Source organism: Apaloderma vittatum, unplaced genomic scaffold (assembly GCF_000703405.1).
Source record: "Apaloderma vittatum isolate BGI_N311 unplaced genomic scaffold, ASM70340v1 scaffold4023, whole genome shotgun sequence".
Taxonomy (NCBI): domain Eukaryota; kingdom Metazoa; phylum Chordata; class Aves; order Trogoniformes; family Trogonidae; genus Apaloderma; species Apaloderma vittatum.
The window spans coordinates 63,795-88,486 of record NW_009709691.1 but is presented as its reverse complement, the minus strand read 5'-3'; the positions used below and the strand labels follow the sequence as shown (position 1 = coordinate 88,486).

General features: G+C 36.5%; 1 protein-coding gene across 1 annotated transcript in view; it reads left to right on the top strand.

The window, feature by feature from the left end:
* LOC104268299 (ankyrin repeat and sterile alpha motif domain-containing protein 1B-like) overlaps positions 1 to 24,692 on the top strand; it is a gene marked incomplete at its 3' end in the record, with an annotated part of 132,667 nt that overhangs the window by 56,343 nt on the left and 51,632 nt on the right. The window contains exons 4-6 of the mRNA XM_009867011.1: positions 8,547 to 8,843; positions 16,466 to 16,541; positions 18,789 to 18,890. Coding sequence (XP_009865313.1) covers positions 8,547 to 8,843; positions 16,466 to 16,541; positions 18,789 to 18,890 — 475 coding nt within the window. The remainder of the gene's footprint in view (positions 1 to 8,546; positions 8,844 to 16,465; positions 16,542 to 18,788; positions 18,891 to 24,692) is intronic.

The following is a 24,692-nucleotide window of genomic DNA, read 5'->3' as shown; positions in this document are numbered from 1 at the left end:
TAGCATCATAGGATCATACCAGCCATATCGAGCATCTAAAGCTCTCAATGCCCCCTACTGTTCCTATTACATAAAATTGAAAAAAAAACAGTAAAGTGGCAAACAGTTAAATGACAATTATTTTATGGGGGTGGTGACATGTAGACCAGCAACCCTAAACCACAGAAAATGGCTACAGCATAACAATTATGTAAGAATAATTCTGTCACTGTTTAATACAGGAGTCTTAGTTGACATGCATGGTGTATGTTTTAAATAACAAAATATGATAAAATTACAAAACATATAAGTGTTTAAGATTTATTGATGAAGAAGATATGTAAATTATAAATTGAATGAAGATCAAGTAGGTAGCATGAGATCAAGATTTGTTAGTAAATTAATATCAAATATAATAAAAATATATGCTCCTAACAGTCAAAATACTTACCGGTCTGTTTGTGTAAAGACACCTGGGTCGCACAGACGTTTATTATGGAAACTTGTCATAAAATTACATAATTCATGTCAAATAAAAAAGTGAATGACATCAGGAGTAAATATCAAGTTCAAAATATTTTTAAAATATATATATACACAGAATAGGAAAAGTGGAAAAAATTACAGGAAAAAATGTGAACACTTCGGAAATTTCTTGGTGATGTTCTCTGTTTTGTGTTTCTGCCTGTTTTTCTTTATGTACATAGCACTTCTTTTCCCTTACATTTATGTATTTCATGTACTGTAGAATTTACCTGTATGTCAGTATTTTTCTTTAAAACGCATTTTTTAAATGCTGTTTAACTCATCTTCTGAAATATGAATAAAAAGAGTTCGGAATGCATTCATAATATTTAACGTATTTACTGACTTCCTCAAATCATCAAAATGAAGCACAGATATTATGTGCTTCTTTCAGTGACACCTCAGCGACTTCCAAAAGGACAATTCAGTTCCTAAGTAGTCTGCAAAACCAATATTGTAAAATTCTGTATTTGATATTCCCTCTCACTCCTTTGAATTAGAAACTATGTGGATGAATTTCAGAATTTCACTTGCAACTCCTATTATACTCTTTTTAGAAGCAAAAATGTGCAGAAGCAATCTTTTTTTTAATTATTAGTTGAGCTAATTTCAGCAATAGATTTGAAGAAAACATGTATTCAAAGTGGTCAACCAAATTACAGAATTACTTTTTTATTATGTTTCCATGTAAGTAAAGCTGAATTTCAGTAGGAACTCAGTAGATTCAATTTTGATTCACATTGGGTTATTTGTAACAGGTTTTTCTCCCAATAACATTTTCAAAAATCATCTTTTTGAAAAGTGTTACTATCTAAATTAAATATTTAAATTATGGGACAATGGCATCTTTATTTGTTATGATATTGTTCTTATATGATAATGATATTCATTGGAACATGTTCATAGAATCATAGAACGGTTTGGATCAGAAGGGACTTTCAAAGATGATCTAATACAACTTTCCCTGCCATGGGCAGGGACATCAACCCCGCTGCCGTGGGCAGGGACACCTCCCCCTAGACCAGGTTGCTCAAAGTCCTGTCCAGCCTGACCTTGAACAATTCCAGTGACGGGCAACCACTTCTCTGGGCAACCTGTTCCACAGTTGCACCATCGTCATCATAAAAATTGTCCTTCTTATATCCAATCTAAATCTGCTCTCTTTTGATTTAAAAATGTTGCTCCATGTCTTGTCACTACAGGCCATGGTAAATAGTCTCTCTCTGTCTTTCTTTCAAGCCCCCCTTATATATTGAAAGGCCACAGTAAGATCTCACTGAAGTCTTCTCCAGGCTGAACAGTCCCAACTCTTTCAGTCTGTCCTCATAGGAGAGGTGTTCTGGGCCTCTGACCATTTCTTTGGCCCTCCTCTGGACCCGCTCCAACAGGCCCATGTCTTTCTTGTACTGAGGACCCCGGAGCTGGATGGGGTACTGCAGTTGGAGTCTTACAAGCAGAGTATAATCATAGAATCATAAAATCATAGAATGGCCTAGGCTGGAAGGGACCTTAGAGATCATCTAGTCCAACCTCCCTGTCATGGGCAGGAACGCCTCTCAACTAGATCAGGCTACTCAAGGCTCCATCCAACTTGGCCTTGAACACCTCCAGGGAGGGGGCAGCTACAACATCTCTGGGCGATTTATTCCAAAGTCTTGCCGCCCTCATACTGAAGAATTTCTTCCTAAGGTCCAATCTAAATCTGTTCTCCTTCAGCTTAATCTCATTTCCCCTTGTCCTGTCAGTGGACACTCTTGTAAAAAGTCACTCCCCAGAATCACCTCCATCAACCTGCTGGCCATGGTTTTTTTTATGCAGCCCAGGACAGAATTGGCTTTTTGGGCTGTGAGCACACGTTGTTGGCTTTTGTCCAGTTTTTCATCCACCAGTATCCCCAAGTCCTTCTCTATAGGGCTGCTCCTAATCATTTCATTACTGAATCTTTACTGATATTGGAAATTGTCCTGACCAAGGTGCAGTACTTTGTACTTGTCCTGGTTGAACATCACGAGGTTCACATGGACACATTTCTGAAGCATGTCAAGGTCCTTCTGGATGGCATTCCTTCCTTCTAGTGAATCAGCGGCACCAGTCTGCTTGGTGCCATCCACAAACTTGCTGAGGGTGTACTCATTCCCACTATCTATGCCATTGTTGATCCTATTAAATAGTGTTGGTCCCAGTACGGACCCTAGGGGAAACCATTCATTACTGGAATGTTCGTTAGAGATTAGAATACCAAGGCTTAAGCTGCATTGAGAAGGAAAAAATGGAATTGGGGCAGGGTAGCATACAGTAAAGAATTTCAATATCTCGATGTCAGTTTGCTTCAGATTTAAAGAGAAATGGAAAGAAATGTAGTAGTGCTGCAGGGAGAAGGAAGTGTCCAACTATGTTATTTAGGAGTATTTCTGCTCTTACAACTGATATTTCTCATTTAAGTAAAATGCTTTTAGTTTTATCCGATTTCTGTTGCAAATAATTGCAAATTACTTGTGTACGTATTTTAAATAATTAGATAAACTGAAACTTCTGATTTGACTGATTACTTGACTTGCTTTTACTGGCAGTTGCCCACACATCAAAACTTCTATGTTCATTTTGATTCTGCCTGCAGCCAAATTCTTTGATATTATTAACTACATAATTTCAGCATTAAAAGTACAATGGGAAACTTTTGGTAGTTGGAGCTATGTGCAGAGTTTCATTGAGATTCTGCTGAAAAAGATGGTATCATTGTATTTGTTTTTTCTCATTAATGTTACTTGGAAACATTTGTGCAAATGACTCCCTTTTCAAAATTACAGTTAAACTCATTATCATTTCTGTGTTAAAAATCATAACAGATCTGCATGTCAAAAAATATTGCTAGACTTTTCTCAGACAGCTTTAGGCATTAGTGGAATATTATTTTGTGACAGGACAACACCTTATAAAAGAAAAAAAATTGAGTCAGGAATGGTAGGTCTTAAAAAACCCCAACAAAGTTAGAGAAAGACATCCAGTCATACCATATAGAGCTTGTTGAAATTACCTAATGGGTATGAACTCTCAGATTTCTAAGTTTTTTAATGTAAGCAAGGTTGTGAAGAATATTCTGTGTGTGTAAAATTACAGTTGTAACAGAACAAAAAAGGCAATTATTTAGTTATGTTTTAAATGTTTTGATTTTAAAATCAGTTTTGAAAATATATCTGGAAACATCAGAGATGCCTAAAGTCTAATACTCAGTTTTGTGTTTAAGAGAACATTCGATAATGGAAATTATGGGCTTTTTATTACTTTCATGACTTTCAAATTAGACAAATTCATTGGTGACATGATAGGAAGAAGAATACATCAGTTATTTTTCCATATAAACTGTAAATATCTGTACACTGTGTAAAACCCCATTTCCTTCCTCAAAAAGGGCAGACAATAAACTCACAATATTGTTCCCAAGATCTCTCCTGATTCTTGGCTGTGTTTCTGTTGTAACATTGTTCAGTCTTTGCCCTAGACATCCAGGATAGCCATTTCATTCCCACTGTAATTAAATACAGTGACATGCTACTTGCTGAATCCATCAGGCAAACTTCCTTGTTTTTTTCACCATGATTAACTTATATTGATATAACTTCTTAGGAAACTGCCTTCCTGTTTTAGTGACCATCCTGAGATCATGCCTTTCTCTGTCATGGTTATATTGTTTCTTTATTTGTTTTACCTGTATTTAATTCTTTAATCATTAAAACCTTAATTTTATCTTTTTTTTTTCTCTCTAGCCGACTATTCTTGAGTGTATTGGGTATATAGATAGACTTTTACAAACTCCATTGTTCCATCCTTCTTTAACTTAAATAGTTCTTTCATAACTGAGGCAGCACCACAAAGCTTTTCGTAAAAAAATGTCATGTTCACTTACTTGGCATTGGGATTATATGTCAGAGAAATGGTGATTTAGGAAATCTCCCTTTTCAGGCTCATCATCAAAATGCTTAGATTGCGAAGGAGTTGAGCATTCTTTGGAAAGGTCTCTAAAGTCACTACTTGAGAGTCGTTGTTGCTTGTACAGTACTTGCATGGACTTTAGGAGCTTTCAAATTTGCTTGGCAAAACCAAAGGACTGTACAGCTATGCAGGAGTTGGTTAAAATATTATTAGTTATTAATATTAGAGTCTTCTGTTTTATACTATTTTTGCATGGCATTGGTTTACTCTTTTTTTCTTAAATTTATGTCTTGGTTCTGATTGCTAGATCTTTCTTTTTCTTGACTCGTTCACTCTTAGGATCTATCTTGTGGTTGCCAATATGTAATGAAATATCTGTAATTTCTGAAAGCATTCTACCCTTCTTCTTTGGCACTAGATGCATTATTTAGCCCTTGGATATCAGATCTGGGGATCTAATGGTAACTTGCATGCAGACATTTGTATTTTTACATGGGTTAACTACTCACTGCAGTGAATGTTGCCATATAAACTTTCCCTTCTCCCAAAACATCTGTTTACATCTGAGAGTGAAAATGTAGGCAATATCACTGAAGTGTTATTAATTTATTCAAGAATATTTTTTCATATTTTTCTAATATTTTTTCCAGAATAATAGTATATTTTAAAGAAATTAGGACAAACAGTACCTAAAACCAATAGAGTTACACCTGGATTAGCCTCTTCTGCACAAAAGACAAGGCAGAAGTTTTACTAGCAAGGAAGTCATATAACTTCAACTCCTAAAATACCATCTTTTTTTTTTTCTTATTCTTACTGTATGTGTTCTGTAAACAAATGCCTTAAGGAGTAAGTTCATAACACTGAGACATCCATGTCCATCTTTCTATGAGGGATGAGAAGAGGAAGATAATGTATCCTCCAGTCCAGAAAATACACGGTTATAGCCTCCTCCATATTAAGGGTCTCTGTGGGAATGCTGAACCAACTGTGTCTGTCTGGTAGGCATTCCCCCTTTTCCTAAATTTGAAGATGACAGACGCTATGAAAACCTACTTAAATACTTTATCCTCTCTCCTCAATAAAACCTCTTGCTTCCAAGGTGATTTATTTCATGTAAGTAGTACTAAATTGTCAAAGTGGATAAATCTAGAGGGCAGTTAAACAAGTTTTAATTCTCTTTTTTGAAAGCTAAAAATCATTCTGTCTTTTATACATACATTGAGGTGATTAATTTACATTTTAAAGAGGGAAGGATGTTGTATTATTAAGTTTTAATTAGGTAGTACATCTCAGCTCTGATAACACAATATATACAAAGTCTGTTCTAACCGCATATGTGCAGATAATTTAATTATATTTGTTAAGGTTGGATTCATGTATTTTATTCCAATGATACCTAGTTCTTTTTTTTGTTTGGAATCAGTTCCATTTGTCATTAAGTAAAATCTAGCTTTAATTTGGCAAATGCAAAGAAACAAACAATACAAAAATGTTCAACAATATTAATTTGAAAATAATAAAATTTCATTCAAGTGCCCTTGCATGAAAATTCAGCTGGATTTCTTTATTCAGAAGGAGCGAATTTCAATTTGCTGTGAAGCAGCAGTGATTGGACTAGTTGGTCTCTATGTGTCCATATCTGTGGCTGAAATTTTGGCCAGTTACCACAATTTGAGAAGAAGGCTGTAGCCGATTTAATTTTTATGTCTATTTGAAAATTTAATCAGAATACTCTAAACAACAGAATTAGACTGTTGGCACAAGATTCCAGATACCTTACATAATATCTAGAAATGCTTGAAAAGAATTCAAACATAAGCAGATACTGGGTGAATAGATATATCTGTAAACATCTATTTTTGCTACTTACCTCAAAGAATGTGGATATAGTTATACATCTATTTTTTTGTGTGTAACTATTTCCATTGGCTATGTAAATACAGTAGCTGTGGGCGCAAATTACCATAATCAGCCATTTTATGTGCTATTATCATAGAATCATAGAATCATAGAATGGCATAGGCTGGAAGGGACCTTACAGATCATCTAGTCCAACCTCCCTGTTTTGGGCAGGGACGCCACCTCTCTACTAGACCTGACAATACATGGGGACCAAGTGGGAATCGAACCTGCGAACTCGGTGTTGGTCATTGTTACCAGCACCGTGCTCAATTTAATTGTGGGCAATGTACACAAAATTAGACTGCAATTGCCTGTTCATCTATGCAGTTCTATCCATGAAATATTGAAAATGTAAAAAGAAATTCTAATAAACTATGGTTGTGATTTGCGGGTATACCACCATTCACAAAAATATTTGCTTTGCCCAATCCTGTGTAAAGGATACGTTAGAAGTCATTAGAGCACAAAAAGCATATCACAGGTCATTGATAGATCGTTGCAGCCATGTAGTATCATGATACTTCATATTTTAACTTGAATTTGCAGTCTATGTAATAGAAAAAGACCACGTGGTGGTCTGAATAATGCACAAGTCAAATACTTATTTGTCATCAAGCTGTGTCAGCCAATGGAAGCTTTTCACTTTCTCCCTGACTCTTCTCCAGCTTCTGTCTTGCAGTTTAGCAGGAAACACTCCAGTCTTCTCTGGGATCTTGTGTGGTATCGAAGAGTTTATCTGCAACATTAATTTATTGATCTGTCTCTTCTGTCTCCCGGGTTCGCCTGAGTCATTTTAAGTTACACAATGAGATGAAAATGACAGCAATGTTGTTAAAACCACAAACACAAGAACAAGTTCTTTGTTATGGAATTAGAAACATTGTTACCAAAAAAAAAGAAGTTTTCCTTCTTTCCACCTTTCGAGATATTACTGTGCAACACAGATTTTCTTAATCCTACCTATCTTTTGAGTAAGAGGCCAAAGCCTCATTTCTCTGATTCTTCCACCCATTCGCTCTTTCAAAAGGCAAATCTTCTTTTCTATTTTCAATTCTTTGTCCCCAGAACTTTCTACGGTATTTCCTTGAGAAATACAGCCTAGGGATTCCGATTTATGTCTTCTCCTTTCTTTAGAATTATATTTCTAACCCTTCTCTAGTATCTTTTTGGAATTTACATTATTATTTTATTTTTATATATGTCATGTTAACTTACTGGGTTTCTACTTATACAACATTTTCAAAACTGTCACAACATTTTATAAATCATATATCAGAAAAGGCATTCAATGTGCATACTTTTAAAATATATATTGACTAGCCTACTTTAAGGCTTCATAGAGACTATGTAACATATATGAATAATATCGATGGCATATAGAATTCAGAGAGCTCTATGAATTATTTCCTTCCTCTCTGGCTGAGGTTATTTGTCTGTTTAGGATTGCAAATATACCGGCAGAACGGGAGGGAAACAATTGAGGATACTACTGCTTATTCTCAATATTTATTTAAGATTATTAAATAGTGTTTGGGGAAAGACTTGGGGGACATTGCTTTATAAAGCAGAAACTTATTCCATCCAAACACACAAATACTCATATGCCTTAAAATGCACACATACATCTCCCTGGAGTCCCAAGAAGACTGGCTGCTTACATGATATGCTAAGTTTTTCTGTTATCTATAGTTACTATTTTGCCTTCTTCCGAGCTTTGATTACTGTCTTGATAGTAACTTTTGTGGCGATACATGAAAGTAGCCTTGTGCCTAATATGTTTTAATTAAATAGTCTTTCTCTGTAATTTCACCACTCTGTTATCAAAAAACTATGATTTAAAAACAGTTAAACTGAGAGAAGAGACTTAAGTGTCAGAATATTTCTAAGAGAAGGACTCGGCTGTGATTTCAGGGACAGGGTTACAGGGTTACAGATTTTGACATATCGTGAGCAACAAGGTTTTGGGGGGCATGTTGATAAAGTGACACACAGAGGCCTTATCTGCTGGATATCCACAAAGCTGAAGTATTAACATATTATTAGTAAAATTTTTGTGGAGTCATTCTGAAGCATTTAACATACATTACCATACATTATATTGCAAACCCTGCCTGTGTAGTGTTCTCATGGAGGCAATTTACAGAAGCCAGGCAGTTCTGTTGTGTAATTAAACGTGAATTTCTGAAGCTGTTGTTTTGTTTTAACAGAACAATGAAAATGAAACGGCACTGCATTGTGCAGCTCAGTATGGTCATTCGGAAGTAGTTGCTGTTCTGTTAGAGGAGCTAACAGACCCTACAATAAGGAACAACAAACTAGAAACACCTTTGGATCTGGCAGCACTTTACGGACGTCTGCGTGTTGTAAAAATGATCATCAAAGCATATCCAAACCTGATGAACTGTAATACAAGAAAACACACTCCTTTGCATCTTGCTGCACGAAACGGCCACAAAGCTGTGGTACAGGTGCTCCTCGAGGCTGGAATGGATGTCAGCTGCCAAGTTAGTGTGTAATTTCTTGCTTTTGTTCCTCCTTTCCTCCTTTCTTTCCTTACTTTCCTTATCGTTAGGATTCAAATGACTCAAATGAAAAACTTCTTAATTTTTTTCTTTTAAAATGCACTTGTATTCATTAGAAATGCTGCAATTTATTTTTATGACCCAAATAATGTGTTCAAAGGTATAACTCAAGATCTATCTTCAAAGCTGAGTGTGTATTATAGTGTTGTCTTGAGACAGGTAGATATAAAAATCATATTGGCCCTAATGATACTAAGCTGACTTGCTAAAGCTGTGGCCCTTAATGATCATAGCAGTCTGAAACAATGTTTGAATGAGAACTCATTTTCCCAGGGTTTTTCCATTATGAAACCAAAGCTGCTAAGCAACAGTAATTTTGATTTTTCTGCTGTTCTAAACACTTGTATAAATGGAAAAGAAAATTCCGTAGTAATACGTTCTTGCAGCTACTGACTCCAACCTGTTAGCTGTCTGGTGCATCTAGTTCAATCCTCAGTAAGTTATAATGGTGTAAAATGGGTAAATGAGGCACAGATGGAAACAGATATGAGGGACAGCAACAGTAAGTGTCTCCTTCTTTGTAGTGGAGGGTGTCCAAGCCTTTAAACTACAGAGGACCTTTTTCTGTTACGTGTGAGCTCCTTCCTCGGTTTTATGATTTCTCTAAATTTGATGATACTCTATTTGAGTTCAAAGTGTATTTTATCTTCAGATTTAAAGACGTCTTCTTACTGTCTGGGTATCTATAATATGCTTTGAATTAAGGTTCTCTCAGCTTCATACATATTTTCGGATAAACCAACCAACGAGACATACTTATATCTGTCTTAGAGTCGCATCCAGGCATTCTTTACCAACAGGTGACTCAGTAAACCTTGTGAACTTTGCCTAAGCTTTGACTAAGTTTTATAACCAGTTTAAGCTTTATGTGTATTTAATCAAACACCCTTGTACACGTAATTACCTTTTATATAGAAAGATTGCACCTGGATTCCGTGCACTTTTGTTAATTTCTATATTTTTCCATCAAGGTTGCATTTTTCAACTTTTGAGGAAAAGAATGTGAAGTAGGAAAGAAAAGATAGATTTAACAAAACCCAGAAAGCAAACCAGAAAATATTAATTTATCTTAAGAATAAAAATGGATATTCTAAAATGCTTTCAAAAAGAAAATGTGTTAAAATTGTTTTGCTGCTTTTATTAGCTCTAGTATCTTTTGAGTTAGTGTTACTTGTTTCAAACTATTTCAGACTGAAACACTTTTTTTTCTTATGCCTACTTCTGTATTTGCCTACCATTATGCTTCCAATTAAATTTGTTTTCCATTTTCTTTATTAAAAAGTGATAGACTTGTGAAGGTTAATACAAGCAGCTCTTTTGTTTCAGCTGTTCTTTACTATTACTACATCTTCAGTAATTTAGAAAAGTTTTATGCTAAAGCAACACATAATGGAGCCTGGGAGTACATGTTTCTGAAAGCAAAATTTCTAGCTCTAGCAAATGAATGAGGAAAAAGTCAGAAAGAAACTGATGCCTGAATTGATGCTTAAGAAATAGTGTAATTGAAGAAAAGTAGTCTCTGTCATGCAACTTACAAATTGATGGTTGCATGAGGGTTGAATATTACACATGCTTTTATGAAATATCTTCTGCCTCTTATGTAATCTAGATAATTTTAGCATTACTGTGAATTCTCCTAAGCCATTTCTATCTATAATTATACCAAAAGTTTTTTGCTGGTCTTAAAGCATATAGTGGCTGAAAATTCTGTGCAGTCTTCTTTTAAGAAATGACAGATTCTTCTGGTAATGGTGATCTGATTGTCATCTAGACTAAAATTCTAACAATTTTTTTTTTTAAATTCTATTTTGTTTCAAGTAATTTATATTCTTACTTTTCTTAGTTATTCTTAGGCAGGGGGATTTATTTTATTTTATTTTATTTTATTTTATATTTTATTTTATTTTAATTTTTTATATTATTTTTTGCACTGGGTAATCTTGCTTCTTCTGTGTTTGCCCTACTTGCCATAAGAAAATATCATTTATTTATTTTTTCACCGGTATACATATTCTCCATCAATATGTTCCTTTTCATTCAGCATCTTAGCATATTGGCAATTTGGCTCTGTACATATTGTTAGCTTATTATTTCTGTAACCTCTGAAAAATTCTTGGTTGATGATTACAGGCAGCTTATTAAACTGAGCAGAACATACAGTATCAGCCTGTTACTTAAAACTGAACTCAGCTCTTTTAATATTAATTAAATTGCTCTGCATCACTGATTGGGAAATAACAATATACAAAGTATAAATCTGTGTGGTAAATAAAATTGTACACATTTGTACACATTAAATAAATGCAGCTTATCAGCAGTTGAGACCTCTCAGAATGTTGAGAAACAATTATAGATGTAGCCTATCTGCTATCACTCTGTAACTGTAAATATTTATTTATTTAAATAGGAAGTTTACTTTAGCCATGTTATCTTTCTCTGCTGTACTCCCTGAGCGCTTTTAATCATAGCAAATATTTGGACTAATAATAGACAGCATTTCATTTTTGATTGAATTAATCACACATTTTATTCATTTCCCAGGTCTATCCAATATCCTTCAATCTGAAATTATTTAGAAGTGGGCAATACAAATCTGCTTCATCTCTTTATGCTTTGAAGTTTTCATTTAAATTGAAACATATGAAAAATACACAGGTTTTGGGTGAGTGATAGATTTTGGGCCCTCAGTAAAATAAGATACTACACAGTTCAGTGTGTTTCATGTAAACAGTAATTTTCTAGTTGTAAATACCTTAAAAACTTGGCCCCTTCTGCTTATCCAGCTTTCATCTCTCCCATTTGCCTTCCCTGTCTGTTCCACTGATGATGGCAATTTCCGTTGCTTATCGCTGTAGTTCTTCTGCAATGAGCTACGACCCTTCCTTTTTGCTGTTACTGTGTATGGAGGATATTCCGTGAATCAACTTGCAAAGCCACCATTCTGTCCTTCAGATTATGCCTGAAATCCATAACAAAACTGTAGTAAACTGCATATGAATAAGGACTAGACAAGTGACCTAATTAGAAGCTCTTGCATATTTGCATAGTTAAAAAACCCCTCTCTAATTAATAAAACCCTTGATGCTTTTATGTGAGCCTGCAAATTGCACGCCAAGTTGATTTGTGTATCCTGGTGTTCCTACTGACAATGTCCTTCTATCCTTGCTTGCTTTGTGTGTCCAGCTGTGACATTGTACCTGTATTTAGCTGTAAGCTACTTGGGACAGGGGCTGGTTTATTATATGCTTAGCACAATTTGTGATGTAGTTCTCTATATTTTATATACAGGAATCTTATGCCAGGGAATCAGTATATAATGCACTGATGCAAACTCAGGCAAACTTTAGCTCACTGTGTTCATGAACAAATACCAGCACTTTTTGCATTAATTATCACTGTGGAAGAATTTCCATAATTTACAGTAGTGTTCACTTTGCCAGGAAAATATGATCCAAAACAATGAAGGCTTCAGGAAGTAAAGTGGTGAATATTGTATATAAAGATTAAGTTCTCTTGCTGCGGTATAGACGACGAGTGTATATTAGAGCATAGGTACAGATCTACCTAAAAAATTCTAGCATATCTTAAGTACTATATAGAGATGATTTGCAACTACGTTTTTCAATCCTTCTAATTTGTGTAACATGCTCTATTGCACTAGAAAAAAAAAATCCAAACCAACAACATTATTTCTACCTGCAAGTAGTAGGCCACATTTACATTTACAAAGAGATATATATCTACTCAGCCAGTCCTATGAGTTTCTCTTAGCCCTGTTCATCCTGAGGCTAAGTATTTTCCCTATGTTAAAATGGAATTTGGTAACCGAACTCTGATAACAAGGACATTTCTGCCTTCTGGACAGTTTTTGGGTCAAGGAATCTGACTGACTTGTTAGTTATTCACTATTACCATGAAATCCTGCCTAGGGCTTTTAAGATTTACGTCAGCATTCATCTTCATGACATCTCATGCAGGTTTACACATCTGCATCTTACAAGTGTGCTTTCAATCTCCACATTCCCAGACTGATTTTAGTTCATTTCCATGGTAATATTTCCCCTTTTGCTCACCTGTATATTGGAGAGATTCCCTTGTTTATATGGTGTGCCTTTCAAATTCCTCTTTTGAATAGACTGTAATATATATCTCATTTCTGGGAAATGGCATTCATTAGCATTGTCTGACAGCTTGAAGTTATAAATTCAGGACATGCCAGAATGCCTGTAAAGCATTTCAGGATCATGTTCAGATTGGACAGGAGATATCACAGCAGAGAAAGTATAAAATGAAAAAATGGCATTTGGCTTTGGATTACTCTCCCAACACTATGTATTATGTATGTAGGTGTCTTTGGTTCGTTGTTACAGAACTATCTTTTGTCTCTCAAGTTGTCCCCAGAGAGATTTGTTTGCCTTAGACATCTACAGGAAATTTCCTCTTTTCATGTCTGTTTTCATTGCATTTCTTATGAGAAGTATGCTTTCATCAAGGAAAGTATGACTTACCTTTCCTCCAGTGGGGAGTTTTGATCAACAGAAAGGGCTGCTGTCACTTCTGACAATTATCATATCAGGATCTTTTCCACCCTAACTGAGGGGTCTGAGGACAGATCCTCTTCCTTGTCCTCAAAGCTATTGACTCAGCCTGATGGAACATTATTCTTTCTCACTCTTAGATCCTTCCACAGCAATGAATTCTAGATAGCTATTGTCACTAAAGTATGTCCATTTTTTTTCCATTTAAAAGATTCCTTATTAATATTAATACAGAATGATCTCTACAACTTTAGTCAAGGTGCAGCTGGTTCCCAGCTCTGCAGTTCGTCCTCAGTAGGACTAAAATTTAGCGTTTAGGCCTCCTATAACAGTTGAACCTCTGTGGATTTTGTAGTTGGTGTATACATCACTAATTATTATCCCTGGCAGAATCACAGAATAGTTGAGTTTGGGAGGGAGCTCTGGAGGTTTTCTGGTCTAACCCTCATGTTCAGGCAGGGTCACCTGAACACGGTTGTCCAAGACTGTGCCCAGATGGCTTTTGAATATCTCCAAGGATCAAGACTCTACAACTTTCCTGGGCAAACTATACCAGGACTCAGTCACCCACACTGGAAAAAATGTCTCCTTATGCCCAAACAGAACCTCATGGGTTTCATGTTTTCCTCATTACCTCTTCTGTTGCTGGACATCATCGAGTTTGGCTCAGTCCTCTTTACACTCTCCCTTTAGATATTTGTACACATTGATGAGATCCCCTGTGAGCCTCCTCTTGTCTCGGCTAGGCAGTCCCAGCTCTCTCAGCCTTTCCTCATAGGAGAGATGCTCTTGTCTCTTGATCATCTGAGTGACTCTCTCCAGTAGCTCAATATCTGTCTTACACTGGGGAGCCTGGAACTGGACAGCATGCTCCAGATGTGGCCTCACCAGTGCTGGAAAGAAGGGAAGATCACCTCCCTTTACCTGCTGTCAACACTCCTAATGCAGCCTTGAATGCTGTTAGCTTTTTGCTGCAAGGACACATTGCTGACACATGTTCAGATATGACAGAATATGTTCAACTGTAGTAAATATGTTCAAATATGAGACAGACATTCCACTTCTCTTAAAAAAAAGTGAGTGATCACTTGTGATTGAACCTCTGTTTTGGTGTTTTTCTCTGGCAGGTTACTGTGCCAAACTTCTTCCCATTGTGGCTTTTGAATTTTACCATCTGTCTTTCCAAAGTTAAATATTTCAGGAATCAAAGCTGTACTTCACATATGCTTTGAGAGGGAACTCTATGTTAATAGAACCAGGTCCACACAATAGTCTTGAAATTTATTCGTGTCAGTAAATGACCAATCCAAAGGAAATGCCATATCCACACCAATACCGAAGAGGATAAGAGGCTGTGTCAAAGCCTTTTTCAACATTGCTGCTGTCAAGTCTTTTTCAGTGATCAGACCTGTAGCTATCAGTGACTTTTCTGAGAACTGTTTTCATTCACAGCAATTTCTGAGCTGCACCTTAAGCTCTGGCTGTACCTTTGTGGTTATCCTATGCCATGGCAGAGTTATCCAGTGTTAAGTTCAATTGCGGTTACCGGAAAGCTCTTCTAGGTGTTGTTAGGATAACGGATTCTGAAAACATCTCTAAGTAAATCTGAATATTTAGTCTTCTTGTTCAGAATAAGTCTGTAAATGTTCATCTGGATTGCTTCTGAAAATGGAAAGATTAAAAATTATTTTGAGATATGTTTTTCTTTGTCTATTCTCTTACTGACCTCCTTCTCCTCTCCGTTATACTGTTAGTATACCTGATGTGCTGGATGTAAATGACATTGGGCATACTCTACTTTATACGTCCATGTAGTAAGTATGAAGAAAGATAAAAAGTGAGTGTTCCTAACATAACAAAGAGTTTTCAGGCTCAATTGGTAGGATATATGTACACTTACTGTGTGCTCACATTCCACTTCAGGGTCTCTGATTACCTCTAAATATCCTGTCATTGCATTGATGTAACACTAGTGCATTTCTCATACAACCAATAAATAATGAGTCATTATTTTATTTCAGAGTTATTTTTTGTGTGTCTTTTCGCCATAGCAAGCATGACAATGGTGCATTTGGATAAAATACAGAAAAAGAAATAATCAAGCGGTAAAACCTTTAAAATTTGCCCACAAATAAAACCCATTCAAAATCTAATTCATTATCAAAACAACAAAAAAAAAGGAGATGAGCCAGAGATTAAGTGACATCTAGTAGCACTTGAGCTAGTACTAATGCTATTATATGGAGAGGCATTCTTTCAAATTTTTCAGTAAAAGTCAGCAGTATAAAATACTAAGAAAAGTAGCTTGCTAAGAGAGATAGTTTGTTTTTCAGTACTGTGAATTTTATTGGAGCAAAAGTCCATTCACAAAAGATTTTGTGTCACAGATATCAGCAAAATCAGGTTCACAGACATCTAAGGTAGAATTTAAATGATCTAAGCATAGGCATCTCATGCTGTTGGTGGTGTCTTCAGGGTATCCAAGACATCTGTATGGGGCAGATATGATGCAGATCAAATATGAGGATCAGCTGGAACATCAGCTGGAGGCCAGGTGGGGTATCCTAGGGCATCTTTCACCAGGCAACTGAATTGACCTAGGATGTAATCAAATTTCAGATTAAAACACCGAAGAGTAGATGTCCACATGTTAACTGTCTGACTCTGCTAACAGCCATGTTCCACTGATAGTATTGGCTAGATTTTAAAGCCCATAATAGGAGGTTTAAAATTTTACACAATTTCAGGCCTATTAATCGGCAGTCATATAATATCCCTATATATTTTCTTATGTAGTTATTGATTTTATAGTAGAACTAACAGCATTTATGTTGTTATCTTGAATAATAATTTAAAAATTACAGCAGTTTTTGTTCTTACCCATTCAGTGTTTTTTACATGTAGATAAAGTAGAATAAATACTTCTTTTCTAAATGTATTGTTTTCGAAAGGATTCATTGATATTTTAATTTGCATTTTAAATGTCACAATATATTTTTCTTCTAGACAGAAAAAGGGAGTGCACTACATGAAGCAGCCCTGTTCGGAAAGGTGGAGGTAGTACGCATTTTGCTTGAGACAGGTAAATCTGATTTACAGGAAACTGAACAAATGTTACTATTCCTAATCTGGTATGTGCATCCTCAAGTTTTGGTTATGCAAATTACTGTTATTTTTCTTAGCCTTTGCAAATCTAATCACATGTACCTCTCCTTAAAACAGTATTCTAGAATAAGAAATTACTATACGCAGAGAACAAAAAGAATGTTTTCCCTAAGACTCAGAAGTTCCATATATGACTCAGTGTATGCCACTGTGTTCTGAGAATAAATGTATTCTTAGAACAAAATGGCTGCATAATATTTTACTATTCACTCTGAAAGAAAGACAAGAATATTTTTTGATCTAGGAGCCCAAAGACTCATGTTCGCATTTAAGTCTTTCACTTAGCTATTGCCAACAAACACACCATCCTGCTTCCTCATCATTTCCTGGATAAACTTAGACTGCCTGTGAAGAAAGGGGGCACTGTGCCTCTGAGAATTTTATTTTTCCCGAAAGGACAGGAGCCTAGGGATGTAGAGGCCCAACAAACCCTTCCACTTCATAATAAGACTTTCAGAATTGTTGCTGGTAAATTACTCATCTAAACAACTGTCTTCCCAGATAATTGAGAAGAGCATTGAAAATGAAAATATATAGAAATTATTTCTCTGAGATACATGAACTTCTATTACACTGAGGGATCTCATTAATCTTTTTTTATCAGTGCTTCTAGGGTTGTATATTGCAAAAGAAGGTATGTCCTACTCACAGCTCCTAATCTGAATCTCAGGTAGTGTATACCTGATCTGAGATCTATTTTCAGAAAAAAGGTCCCTTCAAGGTGCTTTCTTGTTTGGATGAGCAAGAAGATTGCTGAAACGGATCTAACTTCACCTGCCCTCAAAAAGGCAGGGCCTTTTTATATTAATTCACCTGAAAGAGAAAGGAGTGGAGAACACTACACAAACATAGGAAGCCCTTTAAGCACTGATAAAGAATATCTCTCATAGATTAGAACACATTATAGCCTCTGTCAGAATACAGCTGTACAAGACAGTGGAATAGAATCTTTGCTCTGAACTCGTTCAACTCCGAATTCTCTACACTTTGGCAACACTCCTCACCTTCTGCTTTTTTTATCTAACAATCACTTTTTCCCTATTTCTGCTTCAAAAATGGTTCAGAAGATGTCATAATTAGTTACTGCAAAGAAAAGGTGTACATTGTGTGTCCAGCTTCTGAAAATCTGCTGCCACTGCTAATTAGCCGAGTGATATTTTGGCTTCATTTTCAGTGAAAAAATAAATATCTCTTTCTCACAAAACAAATTAGGAAACTATCACATCAGGAAATGACAAGAACTTCAGCCTTTTCTGGTCAGTAGAGAAATCCGTCCACTCTTCCAGAATGTCCTTACAAATACTGCTCCCTCTGATTTCAGCTATTCAGCATCCTGAGAAGCATCTGATTCTATTTTTTAGGGCCTTCCATGCCTTTACTTTTTATCAAAGTGCATCTAAACTAAAAAGCAATATAAATCTTCTACTATAAGGAAAACATTTCTGAAGTAGTCCCTGCAAGACAAAGGTGGAGAGTCATGCAATGTCATGTACAACAGGTTGTCTGAGACCTGTCCAGGATAAACCTCAAGCTTATTTGTGGTTGCAGTCACAGTTTGAGCCAAGCAATTACTTTGTCAACAATCTGACCAGCTTGTGAGAAAATGCTCTGGCTTTTCACAGAGCCCTTATACTACATGTGAGTATTTCAGTCTACTCAGAGCCTGAATTTGAAACATGTCACCATGAAGTATGAAACTTTTAAGGTTGATAAGTCTTTTTGGTGTTGCTCACAAAACACATACTAGTACTATAGACTAGAAAATCCCCAATGATTCAGAGCAGTTTGGGTAGAATCAGAATTCAGGTATGTAAGAGAAAAACATTCAGAGAATTTCTTGATTTTATAAAATAATATGGACAGGATGGCTATTTCTTAGGAACAGAGTGTTAAAATAATCCCAAGTTTGGTTTAAGAAACTTATTTTCTATACCCATGGGTTGCAGAAGCATAAAACCAATCCATGTCAGCATGTGAATTTTAGGCTACTCAAGCTTTAAACAGAAATGGTTGCTGTACTTCATCTATAACACAGCTGTTAATCTGCTACAGTTGTAGAAGTTCTTGCATTCAGTTTGCCAGATAATTGAGTCTGATATGCCACATTTATAATTTGAAGTACTTGAGGTTAAAAATTCTACCACAGATAATTTTCTTTTTTCAGGAATTGATACCAACATAAAGGACAGTTTGGGTAGAACGGTTTTAGACATTCTTAAAGAACATCCATCTCAGCAGTCACTTCAAATTGCAGCTCTACTTCAAGGTAAGTCATATCCAGTTATACTTTCTTCAGAGACAAATCAGAATAGCATGGAGGAATATTAAGATAGTAATTTCTACTCTTTAAATATTTCATTATACAAAAGAGTAGTCTTTCAGATTAAAAAGATAAAATTTGTGTTTGGTAGTTACAGAAAATTAAGCGGTTGTATATCTGAATTTCAGAGTAAACTCGTTCTCCTTTTCACACAATAGACATTACCATGGTGTATCACAGTTACTCTTAGTGCATTCTTCATTAGAAAATAACATATTCTAATATTTCCCTGCAGTTCCCTTAAATTGTGATGGTAAACTACAATTGAAAAGCTGTATTTGTTAATAGATTACAGCTATCACTTAAAAATCGTAGGAAATTTTCAAAATATTTCATTACATTTTTCTCATTTTCCTTATATTAAAAAAAAATAAACCAGGCAGTAACTCTTGCTGTTATAGCAGAAATAATGCAATTTTCTCATACATACATTTGCTCTTATTCCTCATTTTCATGGTGTAAGGCTTATGTAACAAAATTGTTTACTTCAATTTTTTTGCCCTAGAAGATGGCACTAAAGTGATGAAGCAGGAGCTAGTACATAACTTAGTGTTAAGTATCTTTCCTTCTCTTCTATGGAATTTGTTCCCTACATTTTGAGATTAGCCTTCATTAACTGTATTTGATAGAGGAGTTCCCTGCAGGTATCATTGCTGCATCCCCACCTCTATTGATTATTCCCATCTTTAAATAACCCATTTTAATCAGTTCAGTGTTAGTTCTGAATATGAACTAGCTCATGCTTCGGCTGCCTGCATAACTGTATTTAATAAGAATATTTCCTAGAGAAAATGAGGCCATATGGCCACACTGTGTCCTTCAGATTTTATTTCCTGAGTAACTTCCATACTTGGAAGCGTCAGTAAAGTTTTCCAGTGAGATAGTGGACTGAAGATACAAAGCTCCTATAAGTATAATGCAAATTATACAGGCTGGAGGAGAGGTATTCTCTTAAGGAGCAGATTCGTGTTATAGCTGAACTGAATTAATAGCTTGCCTTGATGTTTCCCTCTCTCCATCCTTCCTATTTTCTTTTTTCCCTCTCCCCTTCCCCTGCCTTCTCCTACCCTTCTTACAGCTACACAGTTCCCTTTCCTATTCCTTCTAGGAGTGATCTGATTCAGTTTATGAACCAGTAATATATAAAATACACAGAATTATAGTTGGGAATTGGGTTGGGAGCTTGAAGATCATCTAGTTCCAACTCACCTGACATGGACAGGGACACCGTCCACTAGATCAGGCTGCTCAAAGCCTCATCCAACTGGGCCTTGAACATTCCAGGGAGGGGACTTTCACAACCTCTCTGGACAACCTGTACCTGTGTCTCACCACCCGCACGGAAAAAAATTTCTTCCTCATATGTAATCTAAATCTACCCTCTTTCAGTTTAAAACCACTACCCCTCATTCTATCACTAGACTCTCTGATAAAGATTCCCTCCCCTTTGTTCCTGTAGGCACCCTTTAAATATTGAAAGGTCTTCCTGGAGCCTTCTCTTCTATAGGCTGGACAGCTTCAACTGTCTCAGTCTTCACAGGGGATGTGCTTCAGCCCTCTGATCATCTGAGAATCATCTCCCTCAACCTGCTGGCCATGCTTCTTTTTATGCAGCCCAGGATGTGATTGACTTTCTGCGCTGTAAGTGCACATTGCTGGCTCATACTCAGTTTTTCATCCACCAACACATCTAGGTCATCCTCTACAGGGCTGCTCTCAATCCACTCATCTCCAAATCTGTATTTGTGGTTGGGATTGCCCTGACCCAGGTGCAAGACCTTCTACTTGGCCTTGTTGAGGTTTGCGTGGGCCTACTTCTCAAGCCATTCAAGGTCCCGCTGGATGGAGTCTCTTCCATCCAGCATGTTGACCACACAGCTTGGTGTCATCAGAAAACTTGCTGATGGTGCACTCAATCCCACTGTCCATTTCACCAGCAAAGGTGTTAAACAGCCCTGGTCCCAACCAACCCCCGAGGAACACCACTCATCTCTGGTCTCCACTTATGCATCAAGTTGTCAACTGCAACTCTGAGGGTGACCACCCAGCCAATTTGTTATCTGCCAAGTGCTCTATCTGTCAAATGCATATTATCTCAAATTTTGAGACAAAGATGTCGTGCAGGACAGTGTCCAATGCTTTGCACAAGTCTAGGTAGATGTTACTCTTCCCTTTTTCAGCAACACTGTAATCCTGTCATAGAAGGCCACCAAATATGTCAGCCATGTTGGCTGTCACCAATCGCCTCCATATTTTTCATGTACCCTAGCCTACTGTCCAGGAGGATCTGCTCCATGATCTTGCCAGGCACAGTGATGTGACTAACTGGCCTGTAGTTCCCTTGGGTCTTCCTTTTTCCCTTTATAAAAATGGGGGTAATGATTCTCCTACAGTCAGCGGAAGCTTCACGAGGCTGACACAATTTCTCAGATATGATCAACAGTGGCTTAGCCACTTCATCTGCCAGTTCCCTCGGGACCTGCAGGTCCCATGAACTTGTGTACCTGCACGTTCCTTAGATGGTCTCAGACTTGATCTTGGCCTACAGTGGGCAGTTTTTCATTCTCCCAGTCCCTGCCTTTGCCTTCTGTGACTTAGGTGGTATGGCTGCAGCACTTGCTGGTGAAGACTGAGAGAAAAAAGTCAAGTGATTCAGATCCCAGAGTTAACTCTGTCCCAGGTAACTGTCAGAAATGTGCATCAATAAGTGGGGAGGAAGATATGGCTGAGGGAAGTAGGACATCCTCCTATCAGCAGAAGGGAATTCCTAATTTGGCTCTAACTATATGGTGAAACTTCTGTTTTTATGTCCTCACTCATCTGCAATGTGAATGTATCACTACGTAAAGGAAAAGAGGGTTAATACCATACTGAAAATTCTTCAGTGGCAGGAAAAAGTTCAGTCCGAACTTCCAGTTTCTTAAACATCCAAATCAGTCATCCTTCAGATGTTAATCTAAAATTCATTATAATGCTCCATCACCAGATAAACTAATTTTTATGTCAGTATCTCTGTATTGTTCCATTTTTTTCCTAGTGTGATAACCTTGCAGTCTCAACCCCACTCATAAACAAAGTTTCTTTAAAGTACTGTTGCTCTTTGAAAAATAGAGCACTCAAACCCCTCTCAAAGGTTTGTCACATTGATGGATCAGTAGCTGCCCTTAGTTTTTACCACAAAAAAAGAAATAGATCAATTTCAAGGCTTTTTGATGCTTTGACATGTAATCTTCTTTACATGTGTGCCTTCAAAGTGTAAAGAAGACTGCTTAATAATTTCAGCTCACATTACTATGACATAACTGTACTTGTAACTAGAAGCTGTGTTATTTTTGCCCTGTCTGCCTTATAATCAGAAGTGATGGTGCAAAGATGAGAAATGTTTACAAAAATGCCATTCTGAGCCTTAAGAAAACCTGAGAAACCCCTTCAGAATTCCCTTGTGGAACCCACTAAGATCCTTTTTCATCAGCAGAGGGTTCACTGAAGCTTTAACTGTTAAATATAAAGTTTGAACAGCAAGCTGAAGCTGAAAAGTAAAATCAGGAGCGGCAGGATTCAGTACTAGCACTGATGATGGTACAATAGACCTACTCTCCTCTAAAAAAGCCAGTTGAGTGTACTTTTCACTGAAGTGTGGGCATTTATCCTGTTGTAGCTAAAAAAAAAATCAGTGAAGCACTGGGATTTTGGGAAGCCTGAATGTACTGTAGTTGGGTTCAACTCCCGTTTGCAATGAATTCTATGCAAAGAAAGGACAGTTGCTGAGAGATAGTGCCTTCCAGATAAATTCATGTTAAAGCTCCTTTCTTCATATGGTTGTCTAGCGAAGCTCACGTCTCCTTCATGTAAATTTACCAGAAAAAGAAATCAAATTAACAACATTAGACAACTACTGACCATTTTTTGTAAGTTTCTTTCTATTTTTTTTCTTTTTGCAGACATAATGGCGTTGAATTGGTACTTTCACCTTGCTGCCAGGATAGAGTAGGATTTTATCACCTAGAAGTCTCATTAATTTTTACCATTTTTACCTTTCATTGTTATGAGTATTACTGTGCAGTTTATAGTATTAGCATAGCATAATATTTGTCCCTGCCACAAGATATTAGCTTTCAAAATTAAAGGCTGAAAGATGCATATAAAATGACTGGCAGAAACAGATAAGGAAATAATGGGACTGGTATTACAGGTGGGCCTGATAGGTAGTGTTCCATGCTGTGTGCAGAGGGCTAATGGAGTTGTAGAAGAAGTTTTGGAAGAAAAAGAGTTGGTTTTGAGGATATTTATAAGAAACTTTTTTGAAGGGGAAGAAAGTAATTTATGTCTTTAGAAGCAATTCATGGGAGCAGTAATACTAAATCTGTTCAGCTGATACTAAACCCCCCAGGACTGGTAGCATCCTGTGAATGAGGCCTCCAGGATTTAAGAATTGTGGATAAAAGTTTCCATTTTTTTTAAAGAGTATTTACAAAACTACTATTTACAGATTGTAGGTTAAAAAGAAACAAAACCTTTTGTGAGTGAAGTTTTAGAAGTGATCCTAATATTTTTTGATCATTACTTTTCTCACTATCCTGAGAAAACAGTAATTGAAGTTTCTGCAAAAATTTTTGTGTTTGCGAAGTCTTTATTGAGATTTTGGTGCGTTGCCTGATAGAAGGAAAATAAATAAAATAATTTTAAAGAGAATTGTGAAAAAGGCTCAGCTGTACACCACATGAATGGTTTTTTACTGCCTGTTAGTAATAGATGAAATTATTAGAAATGACAGTTGAAGTTTTAATTCTTTGTCTTTCATATACGTCCCATCTTTTTTCTCTATTTGGCTCAGGTATGAGTTGCATTGAATTCGATTAAAAATACTTATTACAGTCTAGATTCTTTATGTGGTAATGAGAAAATAGCAGTTCAGGCAGTATGTATTCAAAGACTGGGAAATTAGAATACTATGCCAAGTAAGGCCAATCTACTGGATGCATTTCATGGATGTAGTGAAATAACAGCATTCAGTGCAGAAGCAGTTAATAGTATTGGCACTTAGGGCTTTATAATTAGGCATTGAAGATAAAAGGGATGTTGCCAAGGCTAGTAGGCCTAAAATTAAACCAACCAGCTGTGTTTTAGTTTTAGCACATGTGAACGTGACACAGGTGCATTCTATACCATCGTTCAACTCTTTCTCCATAGCCCACTATGCCCTTTTACTATTTCTAGAAGCAGAATTCTTGTTGTTATGATAAAAAGGAGATAGTAGATAAATAGGCAAAAAATTACACGAGCCCAGGGAAGGCACAATAAGCTCTGTTGCAGAGACAATGTGGAGGGAGATGTAATGGAAAGCTGTGTCCTCTCTCTTTTGCTGAAGCTGCTTAAGAACCTAAGATTGTTTGTACAGTTACCAAATTATTCGTAAATGGAAAATGCATAAGCAGCTCAGAACCTGGGCCCCTTTCTTCACCCCTCTGCCCCTTTAGTGTCCTTAGCACTGTTTTTCTTTTGTGTATTCTCACTCTTCTTTTCTCTCCCTCTCTTTCCATGAACAAGTACATCTTCCATTCCCTTGAGTGCAGAGGGCCAGCCTCACTGGAAGGATGGAATGGGTTTTCAGTCGAGGATTTAAACACAGCTGTATAGGATGAAGAGAACTGGGATCTCAGTCCTCCTCTGTTGTGTTTTTTTTTCATTTCTGGGGACTTAGCTCCTTTTATAGGCTACTGTGCAAAGCTGTATAGTATTAACTATGTT